At 55.8% G+C, this 25,042-nt stretch overlaps 1 protein-coding gene across 1 annotated transcript in view; it reads left to right on the top strand.

Moving 5' to 3' along the window:
* Window positions 1-8,198: 8,198 nt before the first annotated feature.
* The window catches only part of RBPMS (RNA binding protein, mRNA processing factor), a gene marked incomplete in the record, with an annotated part of 118,950 nt that continues 102,106 nt past the window's right edge, over window positions 8,199-25,042 (top strand). Inside the window, 1 exon segment of the mRNA XM_034771226.1 lies at window positions 8,199-8,492. Within this exon segment, the coding sequence (XP_034627117.1) occupies window positions 8,430-8,492 (63 nt within the window).

The raw sequence follows: 25,042 nt of genomic DNA, 5'->3' as shown, positions 1-25,042 counted from the left end.
AAGAACAGGAGTACTTGTGGCACCTTAGAGACTAACAAATTTATTAGAGCATAAGCTTTCGTGGACTACAGCCCACTTCTTCGGAATGCATCCGAAGAAGTGGGCTGTAGTCCACGAAAGCTTATGCTCTAATAAATTTGTTAGTCTCTAAGGTGCCACAAGTACTCCTGTTCTTCTTTTAACATTAACCATGAAATTGGGTTTTCAACACAATGACCTGTTTCCTGGGGAAGATCTGCTTTCCAATACGTCATGGCTGAACACTGGCCTATGTCCATTCAAAATGGTGCCACGGTGCCTAAAGGGTGTTGCAGGTCAGGAACCTTGCTCCCATTCTCTATGGGCCAGGCTGTCTGGCCAGACTGCCTCTCCCATGATGCACCATGGCCAGGGGCTCCCCTGACACACCCCTCCCCTCCCAGTGGCTCCATTTTGAATCTAAATATTTTGGGGGTTGATGTTTTGCCAAAAAGTTGGGATTTCCCATGGAAATCCCTCTGCCTCCCATTTTCCCACCAATTGTCCTCAGGCTGTTCTCTCGCGCTGTGTCATGGCTGCTAGGAAGCCACGTGGCATTTGGTAAGAGTAAAAGCCTTTCCTCCCTCCCTCTCCTAACAGCAGGAAAGACTTCAAGTAAGGGCAGCTCAGGGGATTCCTACTTTGCCCCTTTGAGCAGCGCCCTGATGAGCCCCAGGGAGTGATCATAGGGTGGGTGGAGACCTGCAGGAAGTGCATGGGGCAGTGCGAGGGGGCTCTTCGGCCTGGTCTTGACTGGGCAAGAAACTGCGGTTTGGTTGGGCTCAGTGGACAGGAGCAAACTGACGTGAGCCATGTTGCCTAGTTAAGGCAAACAGCCCAGGTGTTTACACCCATTCCTTCTTATCCTAGGATTCCTGGGGGTAGGCATCTAACCTGCTTGGGTGCTCCTGGAAATCCCGCCCTAGCTGCAGCTTTAGGCACCTAAACGCCTTTGAAAATCCAGCCCTGGGGGACTCACTCAATGACCCTGAGTCTGGGGCAGAGATGGGAGCAGAGCCCATACCCCCGGCCTGTGTTAGTGCTTGACCCACAAGCCCGTCCTGCGCTGCCATGGGTGAGCTGTTCACTCCGCCTCTCTGCAGGGGGCACCAAGATGGCTTCAGGGTGGGGGATGGTTTGTGCAGCCCCTTTCGCATCTGCATCACCCCTCAGCCCTTTTCCCATGGATCTGACACCCCTGGGCACGACGGGCGGGCAGGGTTCAGCCTTACAAACCAGGACCGGGCTCTATTTCTCAAACATAGTCCAAAATCAATGCAGAGAGAGTTCTCCCTTCCCCCGCCCCTGCCCGGCCAGCCCAGATTCCAGGCATTCTGGCCTTGATTGCTCATACAACGCACCTATCATCATCTGCTCCCAGGGCTCAGACAGCAGCCGCCCAGGATGTATTGCAAGCATTGGACTGCGAGCTGCATTTAAACCAAGCCCATCTCAGCCGGCTGCTTCAGGCCATGGTCTGGGTCACTGAAAATGGCAGAGGAGGAGGTGGGGAGGGGGAAGGGCGAGATTATAAACCCGTCTCAAGAAAACAGCATTAGCTGAACACACTGGTAAAACGCCGGATTGGCTAAAACTGCTTCCATGTGCATGACACCCATATAAGGAGCCATCCGCTCTCTTAGGGTATGTCTACACTGCAATTAAGAACTGGGGCACGTAGGGCTGTTTTATTGCGGGGGTAGATGCTTGGGCTGGAGGCCGGGTTCTAGGACCCTGCAAGGTGGGAGAGTCCCAGAGTTTGGGCTGCAGCCCCTTAACCCCATGTGTCTGAGTCAGCTGGCACAACTGGCGAGCTGAGGGTTTCTAATGGTGGTGTAGACACAGCCCCATCACCACAGTGTGGATGTACCTCTGTGCTGGGGGGGAAGGTGATCTTACCCCCACTGAGGCCCACACACCTCTGCCCATGGCTGTGCGGGAAGCCTGTGACACAGCGGAGACTTGAACCCACATCTTGGAAGTCACAGGACAGCTCACCAGCTGTCTTCTGAGCACTAGCCTGGCCCTCACTCTCGGGCTGGGCCCCCTGCCAGGGGATGAACGCCATGTACAGAGAAGGGCTCAGCTGCACTGTGTGTGCTGTCTCCACAGGCACAGAGATGGCACTAGAGGCTGAGTTCAAAGTGCAATTCAGGCCATCTCTGGGGGTTAGCGCATCCGGCAGAACCTAGGGACGGGGGTGGGAGGGAGCAAGAGGGCTGCGGTGGAGAGTGACTGGGTTAGTATAGCCCCGAGGCTGGAGAGGAGATTTTAACAGGGAGGGAGGGATTCCATTAGGCACAGAGGGGCTGTTCTGGGTGTCACGGGCAGCACAGAGTACAGGCTCCATTCCTTGGCAAGGAGAGGGCAGCCAAGGGAGGGCTGCACCATAGGACGCTAAGGCTGGAAAGTTTGTGGAAGAGCCTGGAGACAGGGAGTGGTGTCTGACAAACAAGCGGCCCGGCCCTTTCACTGAGTGTGTAGTATTGATTCAGTCAATGGTGCAGATCACTGCCTGTGCTGGCCTGGACCGTCACCTTGTGATACGTACAGGGAGAGGCTTGTCTGACTGTATTAGTCCCAGACCAAGAGAAGGCCGTCCCTGCTGCCCCAGGAACGCTGTACAGTGCTGCACTCGGAGTCTCACTGCGGCTGGCTCAGGTGGTCGCTCAAGACCAGTCTGCAGACTAAGTGCCCAGGGAGGGGAGTACTGCTTAGCCAGCGAACAATGCGGGAGAAGCCGTGTGGGACTGATCCAGCTAGGGGTTGTGTTAAGCCGTGTGCCGGCAGGACATGTTTAACGTACAGAGCAGCTCACCGCAAAACAACGGCGGATGTCTTCAGCCTTCCCTGAATCCCAACCGATGGCCCCCTGGTGAGATTGTGGGCTAAGAGCATGAAGCGTCCTACATCTCACCACTGCCAGTGCATGTGCGATGGGTGTTGTTTCACCAACCTGCACGTACCACGCAACGCTGGGATCTTCACCGCAGTGTCCTCTGAAACATCCCTGGGTGAAAACAACTGCTCTTCCTCCGCGACCTGCTCCCGAAGGGTCCCTTGTGCTCACTTCAGTGCAGAAAATGAGGTTTTCTTGCTTTGAGCTCCTGTCCATGCTGCAGAGCCAGGCCAGGGAGGGAAGCTAGGTGCTGCCCCGACTCGGGCATCATCGGCTGCAAGGCCGACTGGTCTCGCTTTTGCCCCTTGTGTCGTGCAGAGAGCTACAGATGTACGTGTGTGGTTCAAACCCTGTTTCGAGCAGGGTAAGGCATGGCCCAGGGCACCTATTTTGCAAGTGACTTGTAAGTTATCTTCTGTAACCAACCCACCCTGCTACCAAGCTCACTCCTCTCTGCTTTTATTAGGTCACCTCTGCTTCACCCGCTACTTCGGGAAGATGCTTTTCCCGTGTAAATTCCCAACTGCGGAATGTCAGAGAGCCACGCAGGGCACTGCACTGGTTCTGAGGAGCAAAATCCCCCCCAAGCATGTTTGCAGCTGGCAGGTCCATAAAGGGGCAAGTTGCTTGTGTTGTGTTTAAAGTTAACATGGAAACATCCAAGTGGCTTAATTTGGGAACTGAGTACTAGCTATTATCAAAAATGGCAAAAACTTCAAGCAGCAGCCTTCCTGGGCATGCACAGAGCCAGCCGATTGTGCCTGCGTCCTGGGGGCTGGCCTGTCAGTGACCCATACTTTAAGAGCGGGAGATCCTTGGAGAGGAAGCCCATTATGACATCATTCATGGGCTTGTGTCTCACTCAGAAGGGCATGCCTCTGTCACAGAGCCACGCAGGGCCGGCTTTAGCAGGTGCGGGGCCCCACGCCGGGATGCTAATTGTCTCGCGTCCCCCCCACCCTGCCCTGACTCCGCCCCCTCCCTGCCCCATTGGATCCCTCCCCAAATCTCCGCCCTGGCCCTGGCCCTGCCCCTAGCCCCACCCCCTCACTGCCCCATTGGATCCCTCCCCAAATCCGCGCCCTGGCCCTGCGTCTTCCCCAAGCACACCGCATTCCTCCTCCTCACCCCTCCCTCCCAGGCTTGCGCTGATCAGCTGTATGGCGGCGCCAGCGCTGGAGGGAGGGGGGAGAAGCAGGATGCGGCTTTTTTCTTTTTTTCCCCGCTCCGCCGGCAGCCCCGGACATTGCGGGGCCCTCTTAGGTGCGGGGCCCCATTCCGTTGAACCGGCCGAATCGGCTTAAAGCCGGCCCTGGAGCTACGCTCCGGCTTTTAAACAGACAACAGCCCCTTGTTGTGCCAGACCCCTAGGAGTCCCACGCTTTCTTTAGGGTAGGCCACGTGGCCTCAAAGCTTCTTAGACAGCTTCTGGGCTCCATCTTTCCTGTTGCTCACCATGAGGTCTGCTCAGTGAGTCCAACTGAGAGAGACGCCTTTCCCTGCTTCAGGGGTCATTGCATCTCAGCAAGTGGGGAAGGTCTCTGGTCCAGTGCAGACAGGCGGTCAGGCTAGATTAGTGGTTTTCAAACCAGGGGTCACGACTCAGAACTGGGTCACAGAATGGAAGGGACTGGGTCGCGCTGGCTCTGGTCAGGACCAGGCCGTTAAAAGTCTTGGCGGCGTTGCTGCCCAGCTCAGGCAGGCTAGTCCCTACCTGTTCTGACACCGTGCTGCGCCCCGGATGCGGCCAGCAGCAGGTCTGACTTCTAGGCAGGGCGGGGGGCATGGGGCTCCACGCGCTGCCCCCGTCCCGAGCACCGGCTCCGCACTCCCATTGGCTGGTTCTCGGCCAATGGGGCCTGAGGGGAAGAGGCGGTGCCTGTGGGCGAGAGCTGCACGGAGCTGTTTGCGTACTTCCACCTAGGAGCCGGACCTGCTGCTGGCTGCTTCCAGGGTGCAGCGCGGTCCACGGTGCCAGGACAGGCGGGAAGCCTACCTCTGCACCCCCGCTGCACTGCTGACATGGAGCTGCCGGAGGTAAGTCTGCCACCCAACCCTGCACCCCAATCCCCAGCCCCGAGCCCCCACAAATCTGGAGCCTCTTCCTGCACCCCAAACCCTGCATCCCTGGCCCCACCCCAGAGCCTGCACCACCATCCCAGAACCCCCTCTCACACCCTGAACCCCTCATTCCCAGCCCTCACCCCCACACTCCAACCCTGTGCCCCAACCCTGAGCCCCTCCCAAACCCCTCATCCTCAGCTCCATTGGGTTGCAGGCATCAAGCATTTTCTTCAACTGGGTCACCAGAAAAAAAGTTTGAAAACCACCGATCTAGATGATCAGGCTGATCCCTTCTGGCCTTGACCTCTACAAAGCATTTGCAGTAACCCCAGGCAGCCTGGATGGATTAGCCAGTTGGAACACAGCATCGGGATGTCCTGGTTAGCATAGTCCATTCTGGCTCTGTCCCTTTGTTTCTCCGTCCCAGGTGAGAGCTGCTGTGTCGGTCCAAAGGCCAGCTCTTAATCCAGCCAGCTGCCCCCTTTGTTCTCCAGCTCAGGGCCTTTGCTTTGCTTCCCTGCAGCCAGGTGGGGGGAAAACCTCCTTCATCTTGGTTGGTTGCTAGGTGCGAATGTCCCAGCCATGGTATTCCCATTGTCTTTGCAGATCCTTCATTGATAGGGGTCGTTTCAGCCACTGCTCTAACAATCCACCCATTCATCCCATCTCTGACCATACTGGGAGGGGAGAGACACACCTCATGTCTCCCGCTCTGCCCCACTGCAGCTGCTTAACCCTTCTGTACCCACTGGGTAGCAACTCCTGATCAAGTAAGTCATGGCCAAGTGTACCATTCATAACAATATGGTGTCTGACAAAGTGGGTATTCACCCACGAAAGCGCATGCTCCAATACGTCTGTAAGGTGCCACAGGACTCTGTCGCTTTTTACAGATCCAGACGAAGACGACTACCCCTCTGATACGTAACAATATTACAAAAACTTCCCACTGCAGTACAGCAGCACCCTGCCACGTGCTTTGGCCTGAAGTGGAACTAGGCCTGGGGAAATATTTTGGATGGGATGCAAATTCTTCATTCATCCGTTTGTCCAGGGTAGCAATCATAGAGGTGGCCCCAGAAGTAGTTACACACAAGCCCAGGGATAACGTGGAGCAGGGTGTTATTGGGGCCCAGTGCAGGCCGCACCCAACAGTTACCTCCAAGGGGATGAAGCAACTCCCACAGGTCAGGGAAGGACCCTCCTCCAAGCATCTCCTGCAAGGGGCTCTGGCCCATGGACATGCACAGCGTGTGCTTCCCTGTGTATGCTCTGCTCAGCGCAATGGGGCTGTGCGGGCCTGGCGAGCTATGCAAGTGCTGCCAGGGTGGTGGGGAAGCTGGGCCGTGGGGCGGGAGGGGGGTCTGTCAGAGTGGGTAGGAATCCTCCAGGGAAGGGAGCATGTGGGGGGGAGCCCGTGGGTCCCTTTGTTATTCCTGTCTGTTCCCATCCCAGTGATAGGGGATTGGGCAGTGTGACCTCGCTCTCCCTCACAGGGGCAGGCTGTGTTTCAATAAGGTGCCTCTTCTGAGGGGATCTCTCGCTTGCACTCTGGGGGGGGGGTTTGGTGTGCGGAGGGACAGTCCGGTCTCTCCCCTGCCCTGCCTGCAGCACGGCCACTCCTCTCTGGGCTCAGACTGCGCTCAGTGGGGCGAGATGAGGGTGGGGGGCTGGCAGTGGGCAAGGTCCAGGGGTGTAAATCGTATGGGGGGAGTAGGGACTTGTGCAGGCAGAGCCAGTTGCCGTGGGAGTGCACTGCTTCAGTGGGGCTCAGTGCAGGTGGATCCGAGCCCAAGGCGGCACCAGGAAATGCGAAGAGATGCCAATTTGAAAGCGCCCTTGGTGAGGGCGGCTGATTCCAGAGGATGCTCGTTTACTCATCTCCCACTCGCGGTGTATGGTCAATGTTATGTTCCTGCTTAATGTAATCCACAAGTTCTCTGGGTACCCACTAATGGAGGGAGCCCTCGTGGGCTGTTGCCTTTTCCAGCTCTGATTTCAGAGATTCCCAGGGGGTAAGGGCAAAAGGAACCACCATGATCATCTAGTCTGACCTGCATTTTGCAGGCCACAGAATCTCACTCAGGGATTCCTGCATCCTGCCCAGCAACCGCTGGTTGACTAGACTGTGTCTGTTAGAACGAGACCCCCCCCCCCATCCCTCCCCAGACTGGATTTAAAGACCCCACGTGATGGAGAATCCACCATGACCGTAGCTAAATTGTTCCAATGGTTAATTAATCTCACTGTTAAAAAAATCTGCACCCTTTTCCTAGCCTGAATGGGTCTCATCCTGCCTGTTTGAGTGCAGTGATTCGCACTTGGCAAGTGAGAGGCGAGCGTCTCAGGGATCCCCCACCCCACCCCAGCTGAGTGGCACTCCAGCCATTGTAGAGTCCCTTTTGTGCAGTGCCATAGGGGTGGGTGTGTGGTGCTTTAGAAACATAAATGGGTGATGCTAGCCCTGGGAGTTTGCACTGCCAGCAGGGCCGGCTCCAGGGATTTTGCAGCCCCAAGCAGCAAAAAGAAAAAAGCCGCGATCTGCAGCTCTACCGCCCTGCTTCAGTCTTCGGCGGCAATTCAGCGGCGGGTCCTTCGCTCCGAGAGGGAGTGCGGGACCTGCCGCCGAATTGCCCCCGAAGAGCCCGACGTGCCGCCCCTCACCGTTGGCCGCCCCAAGCGGCTGCTTGCTGGGCTGGTGCCAGGGCCCCAAGGGGGTGATGCCACTTTGGCTGTTGATGCCAAAAAGGCGCAGGATTAGGGTCTGAATTCCAGCCCCAGTGCTCTGTGCGGCCCTCCGAGGCCCAGGCGAGGGGGAGCGGGAGAAGCAGGTGCTAACAAAAAGGAGGTACAAAGTGTCCCAGCGGAAGTCCAGCTGGCTGGTCTGTGACTCTGGCAAGCCCCCAGTCATGGGACCCCCTTCCTGCCAGAACCCAGCAGGGAAAGGACAAGCTCAGCGTTCATGGTAAAAGCCAAGTTTCTAGGCCTTGGCTTTCTGGGAAGCCTGGGAACGGTGAACCCCCAGCTAGGGCTGAGCCATTGTCCGTGATGGCTCCTAAACATCACAGGCTGCTCGTGGGAGGGAGCTCGTGCTGAGACCGTGTCTTGGGGACAGGGAGTTTAGGGATTTCCCCACACCCAGCCCGGCTCCCCCTCCCTCTCTAACCCTCATGCCGCCCAACTTCCCCTGTCCGCCCTGCCCCCGCCCCCCACCCCCGGGGTGCCCGGGAGGGAGCTGCCCGGAGCGCGTAGGGCGCACGGACCGGGCACCCCTGGCCCAGCGGCGGCAGCACAGGCTCCCCCGCCCCCCGTCCCTCCCCCCGCGCCGCAGCTCCCTGCCGGGCCGGGCTGCCGGGGGCTCAGTGCAGCGCCGCCAGCTCCTCATGCTGCTGCCAGCGGCAGGGACCAGCCTCTCCGCAGCCGGCTCCGTGCGCCCCGGGACGGCACCATGAATAGCCTCCCCGCCGACAAGGAGAGCGGCCCGGCCGAGCCCAGCCTGCCCGAGGAGGAGGTACCTGCCGGGCTCGGGGCAAAGGGGGTCGTGGGACCCGCGGGGAGCAGGACAGGGAGGTTGGGGGGCGGAGGGGAAGCGGGATAGGAGGAGCCGAAGGGGAGCGGGCAGGAGGGTAAGGAGGGGCCGGGGGGAGCGGGGTAGAGGGACCCGGAGGGGAGCGGGGTAGAGGGGACAGGAGGAGAGGGGACAGGGGGAGCGGTGCCCGGAGGGGCGCGGGGCAGAGGAGACAGGGGAGCGGTGCCCGGAGGGGCGCGGGGCAGAGGGGACAGGGGGAGCGGTGCCCGGAAGGGCGCGGGGCAGAGGGGACAGGGGGAGCGGTGCCCGGGGAGCGCGGGGCAGAGGGGACAGGGGGAGCGGGGCAGGGGAGCGGTGCCCGGGGAGCGCGGGGCAGAGGGGACAGGGGGAGCGGGGCAGGGGAGCGGTGCCCGGAGGGGCGCGGGGCAGAGGGGACAGGGGGAGCGGTGCCCGGAGGGGCGCGGGGCAGAGGGGACGGGGGAAGCGGGGCAGGGGAGCGGTGCCCGGAGGGGAAGGGAGAGCGGGGCGGTTCGGGGGGGAGCGGGACATGGGGTGGGAAGTTCCCGAAGGGAGCGGCCGGGTCCCAGGACCCTGGAGCCCGATCTCGCTCCCCCCCGACCGGTCTGCCCCGGGCCGCCCCGGGCTCCATGGCCGCCCAGCCCGGGCACTGCAGCGGGCCGGCGGGGGTCGCTCAGGTGTTCGCTCCGCGCCGGCCGGGAATCGCCCCTCGCCGCTGCGGGGACAGAGCCCGGCCCCAGAGACTCCTTCGGAGGCCGGGCCGGGCCTTCACCGCAGCCCCCGCCGCCCGGCCCGAGGCAGCACCCCGCCCCGCCGCCCGGCCCGGGCACTGCTGGGGGCCGGGGGCCCGGCTGGCGCTCCCCAGACCCTGCCTGGCTGGGGGATCCCAGGGCAGCACAGAGAGCAGCGGGGCGGGAGGAGAGTTAATATGCACATTCCATCGAGTACAACATGGCAGGGGTGAGCCGGGGCAGAGTCCCGGCGCTGTTGAGCGTTGCCAGGGCAGTGCGGTTGCACAGGTCTGCATGCAAGTCTCGAGTGCTGAGGCACAAGGCCAGGGGGGCGGCTTGCGCTCCGGCGAGGAGAGGAGAGGAGAGGAGAGGAGAGGCGTCTCGCAAAGAACACCTGGCTCCTAGTGCTTGGACACTTTTCATGACTTTTAGTAACTCTCAGCGTCATCTGTTTTAGTCTGTGTTCTAAGAGCCAGCCAGGTCAGACTCAGGGGCCCCACCTCATTTTGAAGCCCAGCAAACCATCTCATCTGCTGGTACTGCTCCATTGTTACGCTTTCCTCCTGCTCTCTGAAAACTGTCCTTTTTGGAAACCATACTGTACAAAGCTAACTGTTCCCCTGGGGATCATACTGTTCTGCTGGCGTGAAAGACACTTCGCCAGGGCAGGTTCTTGTGGCATCTACCTACCTTTCTGTCCAGTTAAGAAAGAAATTTCATCTTTGCGGCTTGCCTACCACAGACCCACAGAGGGAGATGTGAGCAGGCACTCAGTAGCTCCCAGTCAATAGAACAAACTTCTGTGACTTCTTACCTTGGGGATGGTGTAGTGCAGTGACCCAGAGAGATCTGTTTAGGGTGGGATTCCTGGTGGCCAGTCAAATCTCTCCTGTCTCTTTTCTCGCCACCATTCGGTAAATATTCTGGCTACGTACAGTTCGTCTACAAATACAGTGAAAGGAGTGGAATGGTGTGTTTATAGGAGTTTCAGATAATGAAGTAACTTTCCTGTCCGGCGAACTGCTAGGTTTTCCTGAACAAGTGCCCATTAATGTATTCCGCACGTCCACCCACATGGCGCGTGATATTTTATAGCACATAGGAGTTAGGGTGACCAGATGTCCTGATTTTATAGGGACAGTCCTGATATTCGGGGCTTTGTCTTATACAGGTGCCTATTACCCCGCCTCTGTCCCGATTTTTCACACTTGCTATCTGGTCACCCTAATAGGAGTATAACTATTTGGAGTGGGTTAAATCTCAGGACCTGTCCTTCAGGTAGCAGCTGTGCGAGGCGGGCGGCTCTGGGCTGCCTGCAGTGAGTGGTACTTCCCCCAGCTCTGCAGGAGGGGGATCATAGAAAAGGTTTGCCAGTCTGGAGGGCTGCGGCTTTCTGCAAAGTATTGAAGTACTTACTTTGTCATTGTGCTTGGGACCAGGGCTGCCCAGAGGATTCAGGGGGCCTGGGGCAAAGCAATTTCGGGGGCCCCTCCCATAAAAATAAGTTGCAATAATATAGAATACTATATTCTCATGGGGGCCCCTGTAGGGCCTGGGACCTGGGGCAAATTGCCCCACTTGCCTGCCCCTCTGTGCGGCCCTGCTTGGGAGGGGCCTCCCATCCCTGGGTTGGGCTCACCCACTTAAGATTTCTTTTGGGACTGGCTCACTGAGTTAATGGCATACATGTATGTAAGCATGCATGGGCGCACCCCCCACATACTGTTTGTGTGTGTCTGGTTCAGATACAATCTTAGCAAAATACTTACCCATTAAACTTCATCGTATAATGGGGAGATTCTCAAACTGCTCCTAGACGGATGGAAGGTGAAATTCAGACCGTTTGTAGGTTACTGGAAAGAGAATATTTTCTAGATGTCCAATAAGCTTTTGGGTTTTACCTGCGACTGGAAGTCAGGATAATCTAGGTCAGGGGGTCTCAAACTTCATGGCACCGCGCCCCCCTTCTGACAACAAAAATTACTACACGACCCCAGGAGTGGGGACCGAAGCCTGAGCCCACTCCAGCCTGGCTGCCCCCCCCCCCCCCCGGGCGGGGTGTGTGTGAGGGGAAGCTCAAGCCCAAGAGCTCAGCACCAGGTGTGGGGGCCTGTAACTTGACCCCGGCCACCCAGGGCTGAAACCTGAGGGTTTGGGGCTTGGGCTTGGGCTTTGGCCCCGGGCCCCAGCAAATCTAACGCCAGCCCTGGTGACCCCATTAAAATGGGGTCGCGACCCACTTTGGGGTTCTGACCCACAGTTTGAGAACCGCTGATCTAGGTATTCTGAATATAATAACAGCCAAATATGAGCTCCTCCCAGCCTGTTAGCAGAGGGAGGACGTGTCATATCTCATTGGACAGATTCGTAGATTCCAAGGCCAGAAGGGACCACTGTGATGATCTAGTCTGACCTGCATACCACAGGCCAGAGAACTGCCCAGAACAGAGCTTTTAGAAAAACATCCCATCTTGATTTGAAAATTGTCCATGATGGAGAATCCACCATGGTAAATTGTCCCACACGTTAAAACCCTTACCCTTAAAAATGTATGCTTAGTTTTCAGTCTGAATTTGTCTAGGTTCAACTTCCAGCCATTGACTCATGTTGTTCCTTGTTCAGCTGGACGTCACCACAGAATACAAACATCGGTTAAATGGACCAATTGCATTATTTCTGACACGGATTGTAAAACTGGCTTGAAAATGTACCCGGTACTAAACGACTTGCCCGCCCTTTGCATGGCTAATAATAATAATTATAATAATAAATAATAATTATTTATTTTTGTCCATCAAACCAGTACTCTTCCCAGGTGAGCGGGCAAGTGGAACGTTGTCAGGCTGTGACAAAGTACTTTTCTCTGGATTGCATCACTCCATTGTGTATCTTCTCAGCACAGAAGGCAGGTTGTAGCTATACCTGGCTTTCATTGTATTTAAACGGGATATAGATTGTTTTTTACTCACTGAGAGCTTAACCCTGCTTCCAGTTAAGTCAACAAGCAGAACATTGAGTAGGAGGCGGAGCAGGCCCAAAACGTTGGCGTCATGTCCAGCAGAAGTCGGAGGGGGAAATCATTGTGTTTGGAATGGTGCCAGCGTGCTATGCAGAGTGCAGACCATGTTGTGTAAAAAGCGCATGACTGCATCGTTCCTTAGTGCACGTTACCAAGAGTGGAATGCTCCTGATGAATCTCTATAACTCTTTGTAGGGAAGAGACAAGAGGTGGGTCCCTCTGACACGGCAGGGAACTTCCTTCCAGCCCGGGCCCATTTGGGGACAGGCAGAAGGGCGGTGGTTCTGCTGGGTGTGTGGAGGATGGTGGTGAGCACGCTGGGTTTCTCTCGTTTACTCTAGGCTCCAGGCTTGGAAATTGGCTCTTACCTTTGAGGGCCAGGCACTGAGTGGCCTTTGCACCGTATCACCGGGCTGGCTCAGGGGGTTGGGGTGCTGGCTCGGGGGTGGGGCCAGAAATGAGGGGTTCAGGATGTGGGAGGGGGCTCCGGGCTGAGGCAGGGGGTTGGGATGCGGGAGGGGGTGAGGGCTCCAGCTAGGGGTGCGGGGTCTGGGGTGGGGCCAGGGATGAGGGTTTGGAGTGTGGGAGGGGGCTCTGCGCTGGGGCAGGTGGTTAGAGTGGGGGGTGCGGGCTCTGGCGTGGGTCTGGGGATGAGGGGCTTGGGGTGCAGGAGGGGGCTCCGGGTTGGGGGTGGAGTCGAGGAGTTCAGAGTATGGGAGGTGGCTTTGGGCAGAGGCAGGGGATTGGGGTGTTGGAGAAGGTACAGGCTGGGGGTGCAGGTTCTGGCGTGGGCCAGAAATGAGGGTTTGGAGTGTGGGAGGGGGCTCTGCGCTGGGGCAGGAGGTTGGAGTGGGGGGTGCGGGCTCTGGGGTGGGTCTGGGGATGAGGGGCTTGGGGTGCAGGAGGGGGCTCCGGGCTGGGATCAAGGGGTTTGGAGGGTGGGAGGGGGATCAGGGCTGGTGCAGGGGGGGTGAGGGCTCTGGCTGTGGGTGCAAGCTCTGGGGTGGGGCCGAGGAGGAGGGGCTTGGGATGCAGGAAGGGGCTCTGGGTTGGGGGGGGCTCAGGGCTGGGGTAGGGGGTTGGGGCGCTCTCGGGCAGCTCCTGGTCAGCAGTGCAGTGGGGCTAAGGCAGACTCCCAGGTTCCCGGCCAGTGGGAGTGTGGAACCGGTGCTCGGGGTGGGGGCAGCATGCGGAGCCCCGTGCCTTCCCCCCCGCCTGGGAGCCGGACTTGCTGGCCGCTTCCGGGCCGCAGCGCGGTAACAAGACAGGTAGGGACTAGCCTGCCTTAGACCCGCAGCAGTGCTGACCGGACTTTTAATGGCCCAGTCGGCGGTGCTGACCGGAGCCACCAGGGCCCCTTTTCGACCGGGCCTTCTGATCGAAAACCAGACACCTGCCCACTCTAAGGTGGCTGAAGCTCACTTTTCCCAAGTCTGGCCGAGGGGTTTGTCAGGCCTGGCTGCTCCCCGCACAGCTTCAGGGCTGCAGGGGTTCCAGACAGGAGTGGGGGACCCCCACACTCACCCCAGGAGTAGAGAGAGTGTGTTGGCCCTTGAATGCACGTGGAGGTGTGGTTGAGTCTGGTCATGGGGGAGGTCAGCGATCGCTGTTCAGGAATCCTGAGTCGGGAGGCAGCTGAAAATATTCCAGGATTTTCTGGCAATAATTCCTAGTGTCAATCTAATAACGTACGTCCACAGAGCCCATCCCTGTGCCAGCTGAGCCCCTCCCCAGCTCTACCCTCACACTCTGGGAGGTAGGACAGGGCTGGTCCTGCCATTGTACACATGGGAACTGAGGCTGAGTGACTTGGCCAAGGTCATGCAGGGAATCTGTGGCGGAGCTGGAACTGAACGCCGGTCTATGAGTCCCCGGCTAGCGCCCCAACCACTGGGCTATCCTTCCCCTCTTAGAAACTGTCTGGTTTTAGGCTGTTTCCCAAATAGACAGTTTCCGTTACTGCTTAAGTGCCCTAGAGAATACTCAGAGACCTGAAATAACTCGGTGGTAATGCTGCCTCAGTTGTCTGCCCTTGTCCTGGCCCTGGGCTCCCACTTCACCTCCATAGTGATCTCCTGCCTGAGTGTTCGGCCTCTTGCTTCTCTCCCCTCCTCCTCTCCCCTGCTGCTGTTTGCCAGGGTCTCTGGGATTTCATGACAGGTCTTCTGATTGCTTTATTCTGCAGTGCCGATAGGCTTCATGCTGAGCTGTTGTAGGCAGGGCCGGATGAAGGCCCAGACAATATAGACCCAAGCCTAGGGCTCCACCCCCTGGAGTCACAGGATTGCATGAGAATCGCAGCTCGTGTTGTAAAAGAAATGTGTGTCTAGTTCTCAGGGGTGAAGTAAAGCTTTAAAATGTGCTTGAGTCTGCAGAGAGCCTGAGCCCATTGCTCTGAGGGGGGAGGAGCTGCCTGGGAGTGTAACTGATATAGTGACGCTGCCTGAGTCTGCAGAGAGCCTGAGCCCATCGCTCTGGGGAGCGGGGGAGCTGCCCCATGTGTCTCACTGGGGTATTAATTCCAAGCACCTCTGCTCTGGGGGACCTGTCAGCCAAGCAGGGGGCTCTGTGCTGTTGGAGGAGCAACAGCGCAGTGGGCCCAGATGTCCCTCCCAAGCAGAGACACCCTGTTGGCGTAAATGCTGGGGGCACACCAGCTGTCACCCCTGCCTCTCAGAAGGGGAGGGGAAGCCCCTACTGTCCCTCCTGGAGGGGAGGAAGGGCCCTGTGCTGCTGGGCCTGCCTCTCTGGGAGGAGGGGGGCGCCCTGCCAGGCCCCTCCAGCTGTGCTTTTATCATGATGGGTCTGTGGGCCTGGTGCACCCGTGTGGCCTGAGTGGATGGCATCAGCAGAGCACTCAGCCCAGCCCAGGATGAAATCTCTCTTGCCCTCTGCTTACGGACGGCTGCTGTTCATGTGGCCATGTCCCTTCACCCAGGCAGTGCTGCTAGTACAGTCAGCCCCTCCCGTCCGGGCAGTCAGCAAACATCCCCCTCAAATGGCTGCATGACAGCCAGAGAGCCGGCACACAGGTGCCTTGGGAGCAGGGCTGTGTTGGGTGGGAACAGGGGGAGCAATGTGGCAAAGCCCCAAGCCCCGCTGCCTACAGCAGCACTGCTCCCACTCTCCCACACTGCCTCATGCCAGGGCAGAAACCTTCCTCCTCCCTCCCCTCCGGGCCACGTGGCTTTGAACTTGTTCTAAACACAGGAGAGCACCAGGCCCTGCGTGGCGGGGATGAGTCCTGGGGCCGGCAACCAGGCAACCCTAAGCTGCAAATCCCAGTTGGGCCCCAGCGAAGACTGTCTTGTTTATGTCAGTGAATTTGTGGGTTTGCAACATGCTTAAACAGCCCCTGGTAATCTAAACCAAACCGTTAATGGAGCGAGTATTTATGTCAGGACTAATCCCCGGGCATGGAATGTCCCCTGCTGGCGGAGAGCGCTGGGCGTACCAAGCAGCTCTGCTGCCGTCGTCCTGTCCTGCGCTGGGGATGTTACGCATGTTGTGCGGTGTTTCGCTGTTGTGGTGAAATTCCCCTCCCCTAAAGGACGGGCGCGTTTTACAGGTCAATTTCAGGAACATCGTTCTGTGCCAACAGGAGAGAAGCCTGCCGGCACATTTGGGATCCAGCAGCTTTTGAGGTCTTAAATGATGTTCTTCTGTCTCTTCCTTTTGGCTCTTGCTCCGTTGCCCCAGCTCCTCTCCCGGCTTCGTTCCCTTCGCTGCCGTCGCACACATTCACCCCTTCAAAATCCTTTCCTCAAAGAATACCGTTCGTCTGCTAGCACTGGGGCTTGTAACGGCAGCCAGCGCTAGAGGCACTTCAGAATTATCCAGTGCTCATTGAGACCAGCTGTCAGTTTCAGTTGTGTTGCCGGCTACTAGCGAAGACAGAGAATCCCACGGGCAGGACGTAGGGCCCAGATCTCACTATCAGGAACTGCTTCTTGATTTTCACTTACATTTTCCTTTTCTTCTATTCATCCCAGCCTCTTGTGACCTATAGAAATCCACTGAGTGCAATGCGCCTCCCTCCTTATCGGACATACAGGCCAGATTTCCCCTCCCTTATGCCGCATTGATTTCCAAGGGACCACTCATGCAGTAGAGAGCTACTCAATGTGAGGAAGGGTGGCCAGTCAGGCTAATAAATTAATCTGAGACAGGGCAGCTTCATATCATCAATCACTCAGAAATGGCCTTTCTGTAAGGAGCTAGATGATGCGGTGGGAGGAGAGATGCCCTTAGAATTGCAGAAACTTTTAATGACCGACCTCTATTGTCACCCTTTGACAATATTACCAAATCGTTTCTCCAAGGACGCTTCAGTTTATTCACCGTCCGCAGACGCTGTAGAGTAACTGTCAGCAAAGTCCCGTTGCAAAATCGGTTTGATGTTGACAAATACGGATGTCAGGCCATATGACTGTAGAGCAATTCTGTTCAAATATTCCACTGCCGTCATTTTATTCTGTAACCAGGATTCCAGTCTTCTGACTTGTAAGTGATTATTCTTGGGCAGTGGGCAGCCAACCTGTTAAACCACGAGTAGAAAATTAAAGTTAGCTCTGCTGAAGTGTGGTGATGCGAAGGCTTGGTTTAAATATTAGTTTGGCGTAGTTAATTAAGTGCCTTGCGAGTGACTCATACTCACTGCCTTGCCAGTCACCTTTCACCCTTTCAAGTTAAAGTTTGCTTGGGAGTGTGTTGTACCCGCCAGGCAGCCTTGGCTGTATTTTATCTGTAAATCCCGAGTGGTTGGAGTCCTCTTGAGGTTGCATAATGTGACCTGAGCCGGGCTGGGCAAACAAGTTTATTGCATCCCAATGTCTCTGGAGCTGTCTGCAGGTGACAGATTGTTCCCAATGTCAGGAAATGCAGGGGAGATGGGAGGAGAGGCTTTCCAAGTGATGGGGTCAATCAGGTGTCAATTGCTATGGAAACCACTGATCACAAGGGCCTTCTGGCTGCATTTGCCATGGTCCGTTGTCATCACCATCTAGCTACATAGCATGTGCTGTGGGAACCCTGATGAGGGTGTGCATAGGGGGCCTGATTTCCCCACTGCCTGTGTCTCTTGTGTCCCACAGACGCCTATGCACAGGGCTGGCAAATGCTTCCATTCTGATGTGGTAGCATTTTTCACTGCCTTTGCACTCACACAAGGATGTAAGTGACCAAACAAGGTGCAGAACAGGAGAGAACCAGCCTCAGCATGTGAAAGAAATAGGGAGGAATCTCATATTTGAGGTCTATGCGCGCAAACTGCTCTCTGGGGTCACCTGGGAGCAGCCAGCCTTCCCCACCGGGCTGAGAGCAATACAGAGGAATGAGGCAAAGCTGGGGACAGGGCTAGAAACAAAGACACTAACACTTCGAATCTCATTCATGTCAGGTCCTGTAGGGTCAAACACAGGGAACCGCACAGTGCGGTGTAATGACGAGAGCTAGCGACACGCAGAAATTCTGTTCCATGGGACAGTCCAACATTTTGAAATTGGTGTTTGTTCCAAATTGGAATGAAAACAAAACATTGTGAAATTTCCCATGGAATGAAAATTCTGGGGGGAAAAATTATTTTAGGTCAAGGGAAACATGAAAAAAATCAAAATGTTTTGTTCCAGTTTTGAGTGTTTTTCTTATTTTGTATTGCATTCTAATTTATTACAGTAAAACAAGAAGTCATTTCCAAACAGAACATTGAAGATTCCCCCACTCTGCAGCCAGGGAATCTGTCCTGGGATCCATCCCTTGATACAGACAGAACACCGCAGCTGAGCTTTCACTGTTAAATCACAATCCCCCACAACTGTGACTCTGACCCGAGTGGAACCTGGGGAGGGTTGTTTCATGAGGACTCGCCTGTACTGAAGTTGCTCCCGTTTACCTGAAATTCATTGAAAAACTGGAGTTGTATTTGTGCCAAACCCTGTGCGGTCAGTTATAGGGGTTTGAACTTGTGTCAGTAAATGTCCAGCCCCCGGGTCTGATCCAGTCTGCCAGTGCCTCTGCTCCCATCCTTCACTCCTGGCTGTCTCTCTTTCACTTGCTCCAGAGCCCACGTCAGGGCCAGAGAAGGGGTGCCCAGGAAATCACTGAGAACAGCCATGAAGAGCGTATGTAGCTCCTAGAGGAGTATAATGTGAGGGATAAACAGGAGAGGAAATCCTGCCCCTCAACCTCACTGAGAGCTGGCTGAAGGGGTTAATGGCCTGGTGGCTGCAAGGGGTGACTTTCAGAAGGTGTTTAGCTGAGGGGTCCTTCTCAAGTGGCCCCCAAAGTGCAGTTCTGTAAAGTGGCACTGTGGAATTTCAGCCTGTAGACTCAGTGACACTAGCTCAAAGGTGCTCAGTTTACAAGGCAAAATGTGGGTGTTCTACCTCCCAGGGAGGCAGTCGCTGTGCTCGGAGAGCCAGGCTGGGTTCTTTCTGGCTCTCACATCACCCCAGCAGTCAGGATCCCTTGGGCACATTGCACCCTCCACGTGCCTAGGTGCAATCAGAGCAGAGTCTAGCCCAGCAGTGACGTAGTCAGCAATCCTGCGGCTGTGTGAGAACAGAATCCACCTCCCTCTCTCCTCCAGGGCAGGTTGGCAGAGGCCCTGGGGGGTTTCGCCTTTCTCTGCAGTGTGGGGCACCAGTCACTTGCTGGAGGATGCTCTGCACCTTGAGGTCTTTAAACCACAATTTGAGGACTTCAGTAACTCAGACATAGGTCAGGGGTTTGTTACAGGAGTGGGTGGGGGAGATTCTGTGGCCTGCGTTGTGCAGGAGGTCAGGCTAGATGATCATAATGGTCCCTTCTGACCTTAAAGTCTATGCTTCTCTGAGCTGGGTGGACTCTGCAGTGGTTATAGGAGTAAAACAGCAATAAAACCTTGGCTTTGGTGACCAAGGTCAGCAGCCCTGTTTCCGAGCACACCGAGAGCACACCTGAGTGAGAAAGTGGCATTCTTCATAGGTTCACAGATACGAAGGGTAGAAGAGACAGGAGAGTGGGGACGGCTGGCAGGGGTGATCCATTCTGTTATGGCTGTTGAAGTTAAGTGGACAGTGGGGCATAAGTGCTGGCACTAGAGGTGCTGGGGGGGTGCTGCCGCACCCCCTGGCTTGAAGTGGTTTCCATTATATATAGGATTTCCAGTTTGGTTCAATGACTCTCAGCACCCCCACTATAGAAATTATTCCAGCGCCCCTGCAGTGAGGCGTCTGGGAGGAGACGTCAGCGAGACAGCTGAGGCCAGGGAATGGGTCGAGGGAGATGGGCAGGTCTGGAAAGGCACCAGTGTTCAGAGGGTATTGGAAGGCCAAGAACACACAGAGAAACAGTGCGAAGGGGGCGGCCAGAGACTTGTGGGACTTGCCCAGAGCAGTGAGAACTAGGAGAAGAACTGGTGGGATGGGGCTTGTGGGGAGGGCCAGGAGGACCTAGCTGAATTCAGGAACCGGGTGACATGTTATAGATGAAATTCTGTGCAGAAAAATACAAGGTCTGTCCCACATATGGGAAGGAAACATTTTACACTGACAGCTGCTGAATGAGCAGCAAGAGAGCGAGGCCTCCTGGAGGAGGGACCATGTGCACAGCAGCTTTCTGAAGAGCTAATAAGGTGCTGGGCTAGGCTAAGAAGGAGGTAGAGAATATGAATGCAAATATTTTGTTGCTGCTGTTTGAACAGCTAGAACGTCCCAGGTGTATTGTAGTCTGCAGTTGGGTCCATGATCGCTTTGTCTCAGCCAGAGAGGCAGTGTGATGATCCGTAGGCACAACAGACTGGGGTAGCCAGGGGAGGAGTGAGATGTGGGGAGAAGTCTGGAGGATCTGGGTCGGGGCCCCAGTCCTGCGCCGCAATCTACTAGCAAGGGGGTGGCACTAGCCGATTGCATGGCACAACTGGGGAGCATGGGAGTGACCAAGCCAGGTGTAGGCAGCGTTTGAAAGCAATATTCACCGTTCGGGCTGGCCAAGCTCGGGTTAAAACGCAGTAGCCTGATCTGGTTTGGAGCCTCCTTGTGGGTCGGACAAGGACAGGGCAGCGCAGGAGTTGAGATTGCAGTTCTCTTCCAGGCCTCATTTCAACCCACTGTCCCAAGTTTGCCCCCGGGCTCCATACAATTTGACCTAAGGCCAGAGAAGAGGCTCTGGCTGATTTTGAATTGAATCAGTAAAATCAATTGAGTTTTAGGAAGCTTAAGAATTTTCCATATTTCAAAATCTCAAATTGCCTTTTTGTGTCCCTAGAAAAACAATGTGTCACCTCGTAGCCACTGCACCAACTCCTGCCACTAGTTTGTAGCTAGAGGTTGCTGCAGAGACAATGGGGTGTGTGTGAGGGCCTCAGAGCGGGGCCGGGGATTCACAAATAGAAACAACACTGTTGGCCATACTTTGCTGGGATGAATAATCCAAAGTCTTCATTCACCCCCCCTCTCCCTGCCAGTTACAGTTCCTGGTCTTTCATTGCTGTCCAGACACACTCAGAGGTTGTTTCATTTTCGGTCGTGTAAGGAGTGAAGAATTTTTATTCAAGTTGGCAACTAGGCCGCCTCCAGTATTAACTGCACCCCGCTGCATGCAGGCTACATGCAGATGTTCACTGAGCATGTAGCCAAAACATACACGGCTGCGTGATGCTTTCCCAGGGGCTCCAACTAATACATTTTACGTACGGCAGGTATAACAGCGGCACACTCGTTTTGCTGATGCCTGGGGTCCGAGGCCTGCAGCTGCCATGGTATGTTTAGTCAGCTACACGGCATCATCATAACCAAGCATACAAGCCCAGAGGCATCATCAAGCAGTTGGGTTTCTGTACTTTTCTTCCACCCTGTGATAAGCTTAAGACACCAACCCCCTGTGCCTTCTCGTACATTTGCAATGGGAGCTGGTATTTGTGATCATCACTCCAACCCTGCTAAAGCGCTTAGCTTGCAGAGGGGTCCATGCAGGTGGCTCTACCTCCACCACAAGTTATGGGCTGGGTGCAGGAATCACTGGGGAAGGTTGTTCTGCAGGAGGTCAGCCTAGATGGGCATAAAGGTCCCTGCTTGGAATCGATGAATCTGTGAAAAGCCAGCTTGGAGCAGAGCTGGTGTTGCCTGGTTTTTGATTCTTACAATTTTCTGCTCCTCCACTGTCACAGTAACAACGCAGCGGTTTGAAATGCTGCGACAGGATGATCCATCCCTCTGGTTTCCTTGCTTTAGGCTAGGGTTACCATATTTCCACAATCAAAAAAGAGGACGCTGGGGGTGGGGAGCCCCGCTCTAGCCCTGCCCCCACCCTGACCCGCCCCCATCCACTCCCCACCCCCTGACTGCCCCCCTCAGAACCCCCAATCCTCCCCTACTCCTTGTCCCCTGACTGCCCCCTCCTGGGACCCCTGCCACTAACTGCCCCTTAGGATCCCACCCTCATCTAAGCCTCCCTGCCTCTTGTCCCCTGACTGCCCCCTCCTGAGAACCCCCCAACCCTAACTGCCCCCTAGAACCACACATTTCCCCTGACTGCCCCGACCCTTATCCACACCCCCACCCCATATTCACAGCCCCGCCCCCAGACAGACCCCCGGGACTGCTCCCCGCCCCCTGACAGGCCCCCCAGAACTCCTGACCCATCCAACCTCCTCTGCTCCCTGCCTGCCTCGACCCCTCTCCACACCCCTGCCCCCTGACAGCCCCCCCAGAACCTCCAACCCATCCAACCCCCCCCCCCCCCCCCCCGTCCCCTGACTGCCCCCCTTCTCCAACTCCCCGGCCCCTTACCGTGCCACTCGGCTTAGAGCAGGTGTCTGGCTCCGTGTGGAGAAGGGGGGAAGCGGGGGGGGGCTCTGGCCGCCACTGCCAGCCCCGCCGCCGCGTTTCCTCACAGGCGCACAGCCCCGCCCCCCAGCGCTGCCGGGCGGCGTGCTAAGGCTGCAGGGGATGGGGGGAGCCGGGAAGGGGCCCCAATGCGAGCGGCGCTCGGCCGCCCTGTCAGCCGCTTTTCGCTCTTTAAATAGCCGACCGGGGGGAAATCCCGGACATTTTTAGATTTTTAGAAATCCCCCCCGGACGGCTATTTAAAGAGTGAAAAGCCGGACATGTCCAGGGAAACCCGGACGTATGGTAACCCTACATTAGGCTCCCTAGCAATCCCTTCTTCAGGATCCTGAAAAGTAGCATGAACGGCAGAATTGCCCCCCAGTTTATGTGCTCTGTCAGCTGTGGTTTCTGTGGTCCTGCTTTGTTTCTGGGGCTTAGTGGCTGTCTGGGGAAGGAGCCGTTCTGGCCTGCGAGTCATTCCCAGGGTAAATGAACACCACTCTGAGGACAGGGGCTGTCAGACTTGAGTCACTGATTTTATCAGGCTTTTAAAGAAGTTTTATCTCGGGCGCTTTTTTCACTCCTTTCCTATGGATTGGGAGGCCCCGGGATGTTCTCTGCAGATAAGGCAAAACCATCCTAATTTCCATGTAAAATCTTTGCCTTTTTCAATGTTTAACGAAAACATCTGCACAGCTTGTCAAGAATTATTGTGGAGAAACTACATTTGTGTATCGTCTCCACCTCATTTTTATAGGTGCCAACTCCCCACCCTGAACATGGCAGGTTTACAGAGTATTGTTTATGTAGGACCTACGCTACTTGCTGTTTTAATCTGTGCAGGAGAGTTCTGTGTAATATAACAATAGAAGAAAGAACACATTTCCTGTGAAATCTTCCATACAGTTTGTGGGCTAAATGATCTGAGTGTTTCCCTTTTAGATTAGAAATAACGTTCTCCTGACTTCTCCACTAACGTAATGTAATGCTACGCTGCAGGGGTTTGTTGTATTGTTGATACACGTCCGGGCATCTACTGCCTTGACCAGGTGTCTTTTTATTACTGAAATCAAAACCAATATATAAACGCCAGGTCTCATTTTCACATTTCACTAACATCGCCAGTTAGGTCTGATTTCAACTGATTTCAGTTGAAGACCCTTCAAACACAGGCCCCATCTGCCACGCCAGGCCCCGAGTGCCGTCGCTCCCTCTCTGCAGTACAAAGCGGGGCTAGGTCGCCGCCACTCCAATCTGGTCGCGTTTCGCAGCCACGCCACACAGCTTAAGTCTTTACTCCAGGGGAAGGAAGGGGAGAAGCAGGCCCATAAAGTTACAGCCATTTCTGAGAAAATGTTTGTACCCCGTCGGGATGTTGTTACTAATTGTGTCTGTTCTTTAAGATGTCGTGGAAAGGTAGTTCATTTTAGTGGCATTAACAGGTGATTGGCTGCGCATGGTCACGTGCCTTTTACAGTTCCCTCCTGCTGGATCTAGGGAACAGGGGTACATTCCAGAAGAGTTTCTCAGGCTTGCCCCAGAGTTTGACTGGCTAGAGTTACCATACGTCCGTTTTTTCCCAGACACGTCCGGCTTTTTGGTAATCAAACCCCCGTCCGGGGGGAATTTCCAAAAAGCCGAACATGTCCGGGAAAAATACTCCCAGCTTTGCCGGCATCCCTGGCTTACCTTAGAGCGGGCTCCGCCGGCGGCTGCTGCTTCCTGACTTCTCAGCTCTGTAAGAGCCGAGCTGCCCGAGCGCTACCGGCTTCACGGTTTGCCGGGCAGCCCCCAGACCTCCAGACCCGCTGCGCCCCCGGCCGGGCGCTTCCCCAGCGCAGCCGGAGCCCGGGAGGGGAAGCGCCCAGCCGGGGACGCAGGGTCTGGAGGTCTGGGGGCTGCCCAGCAAACCGTGAAGCTGGTAGCACTCGGGCAGCTGTTTCGTGTGGCTGGGAAGGAGGAGGGGAAATGCGGGGCGCTCAGGGGAGGGGGCGGAGTTGGGGCGGGGACTTTGGGGAAGGGGTGGGGTTTGGACGGGGACTTTGGGGAGGGGGCGTAGTTGGGGCGGGGCCGGGGCGGGGAAGGGGCGGGGCCAGGGCCCCGTGGAGTGTCCTCTTTTTTAAAACCTTAAGTACGGTAACCCTATGAATGGCCCACATGCATGCAGCGGCATGAGTGAGATACAGTTCACTGACAGCTGTTGTCTCACTTCCAGCGCTGCTCCTCTGGGGCTCTTAGGGTGACCAGATCAAGTGTGAAAAATCGGGACGGGGGTGAGGGGTAATAGGAGCCCATATAAAAAAAAGCCCCAAATATCGGGGCTGTCCCTATAAAATCGGGATATCTGGTCACCCTAGGAGCTCTTCCTCTTGTAGCTTCTTGATGGAGAGGATTAGATGGGGGTGGCAGTGTCTGCAGGTTCTGTTAAACTCTCCTAATCTTCTGCACCGTGGAAGCCTGAGCAAAGCCAGACAAGCCCAAAATCTAACCTTCATGTCTGTATGCGCAGGCTGTGGGGGCGTCTGCAGAGGGAAATGTCAAGCTTTGATTAAATTAGGTCATAGAAATACCTGTCCCCTCCTGCCCCAAATGCTGATGATCTGATGGGCTCAGAAGAGAGGTTCTTTTTGGTATAGACACCAAGATAAGAGATCCTTTAAAGATCACTCTTAACCGGCACTCCCCCATCTCCCCTCCTTGACTAACACTGCAATATAATTTTATAGTTTAAAGCTTGGCTGACCTGAATTTCAACTCTCAAAGAAAACAAGGCATTATTAAAGAGATGCCATGGCCTTCTGAGGTCTAATTTTAGAGGACTTCTCAGAACTTTTCTCTCTAACAAATTGTAGGTCAAAATTACAAAATCTATGTTGAGCTGCAGAGGATCTGAATTTCAGGATTTCTTTGGGATTCTTTCTTAGGAGGATAGAGTCTTAATATTTGATCGTTTTTCCG

This window comes from Trachemys scripta, chromosome 5, assembly GCF_013100865.1.
Source record: "Trachemys scripta elegans isolate TJP31775 chromosome 5, CAS_Tse_1.0, whole genome shotgun sequence".
NCBI classification, from domain to species: Eukaryota; Metazoa; Chordata; order Testudines; family Emydidae; genus Trachemys; species Trachemys scripta.
Note: the sequence above shows the minus strand (reverse complement) of the source record. Positions and strands in the feature narration are given on the sequence as shown.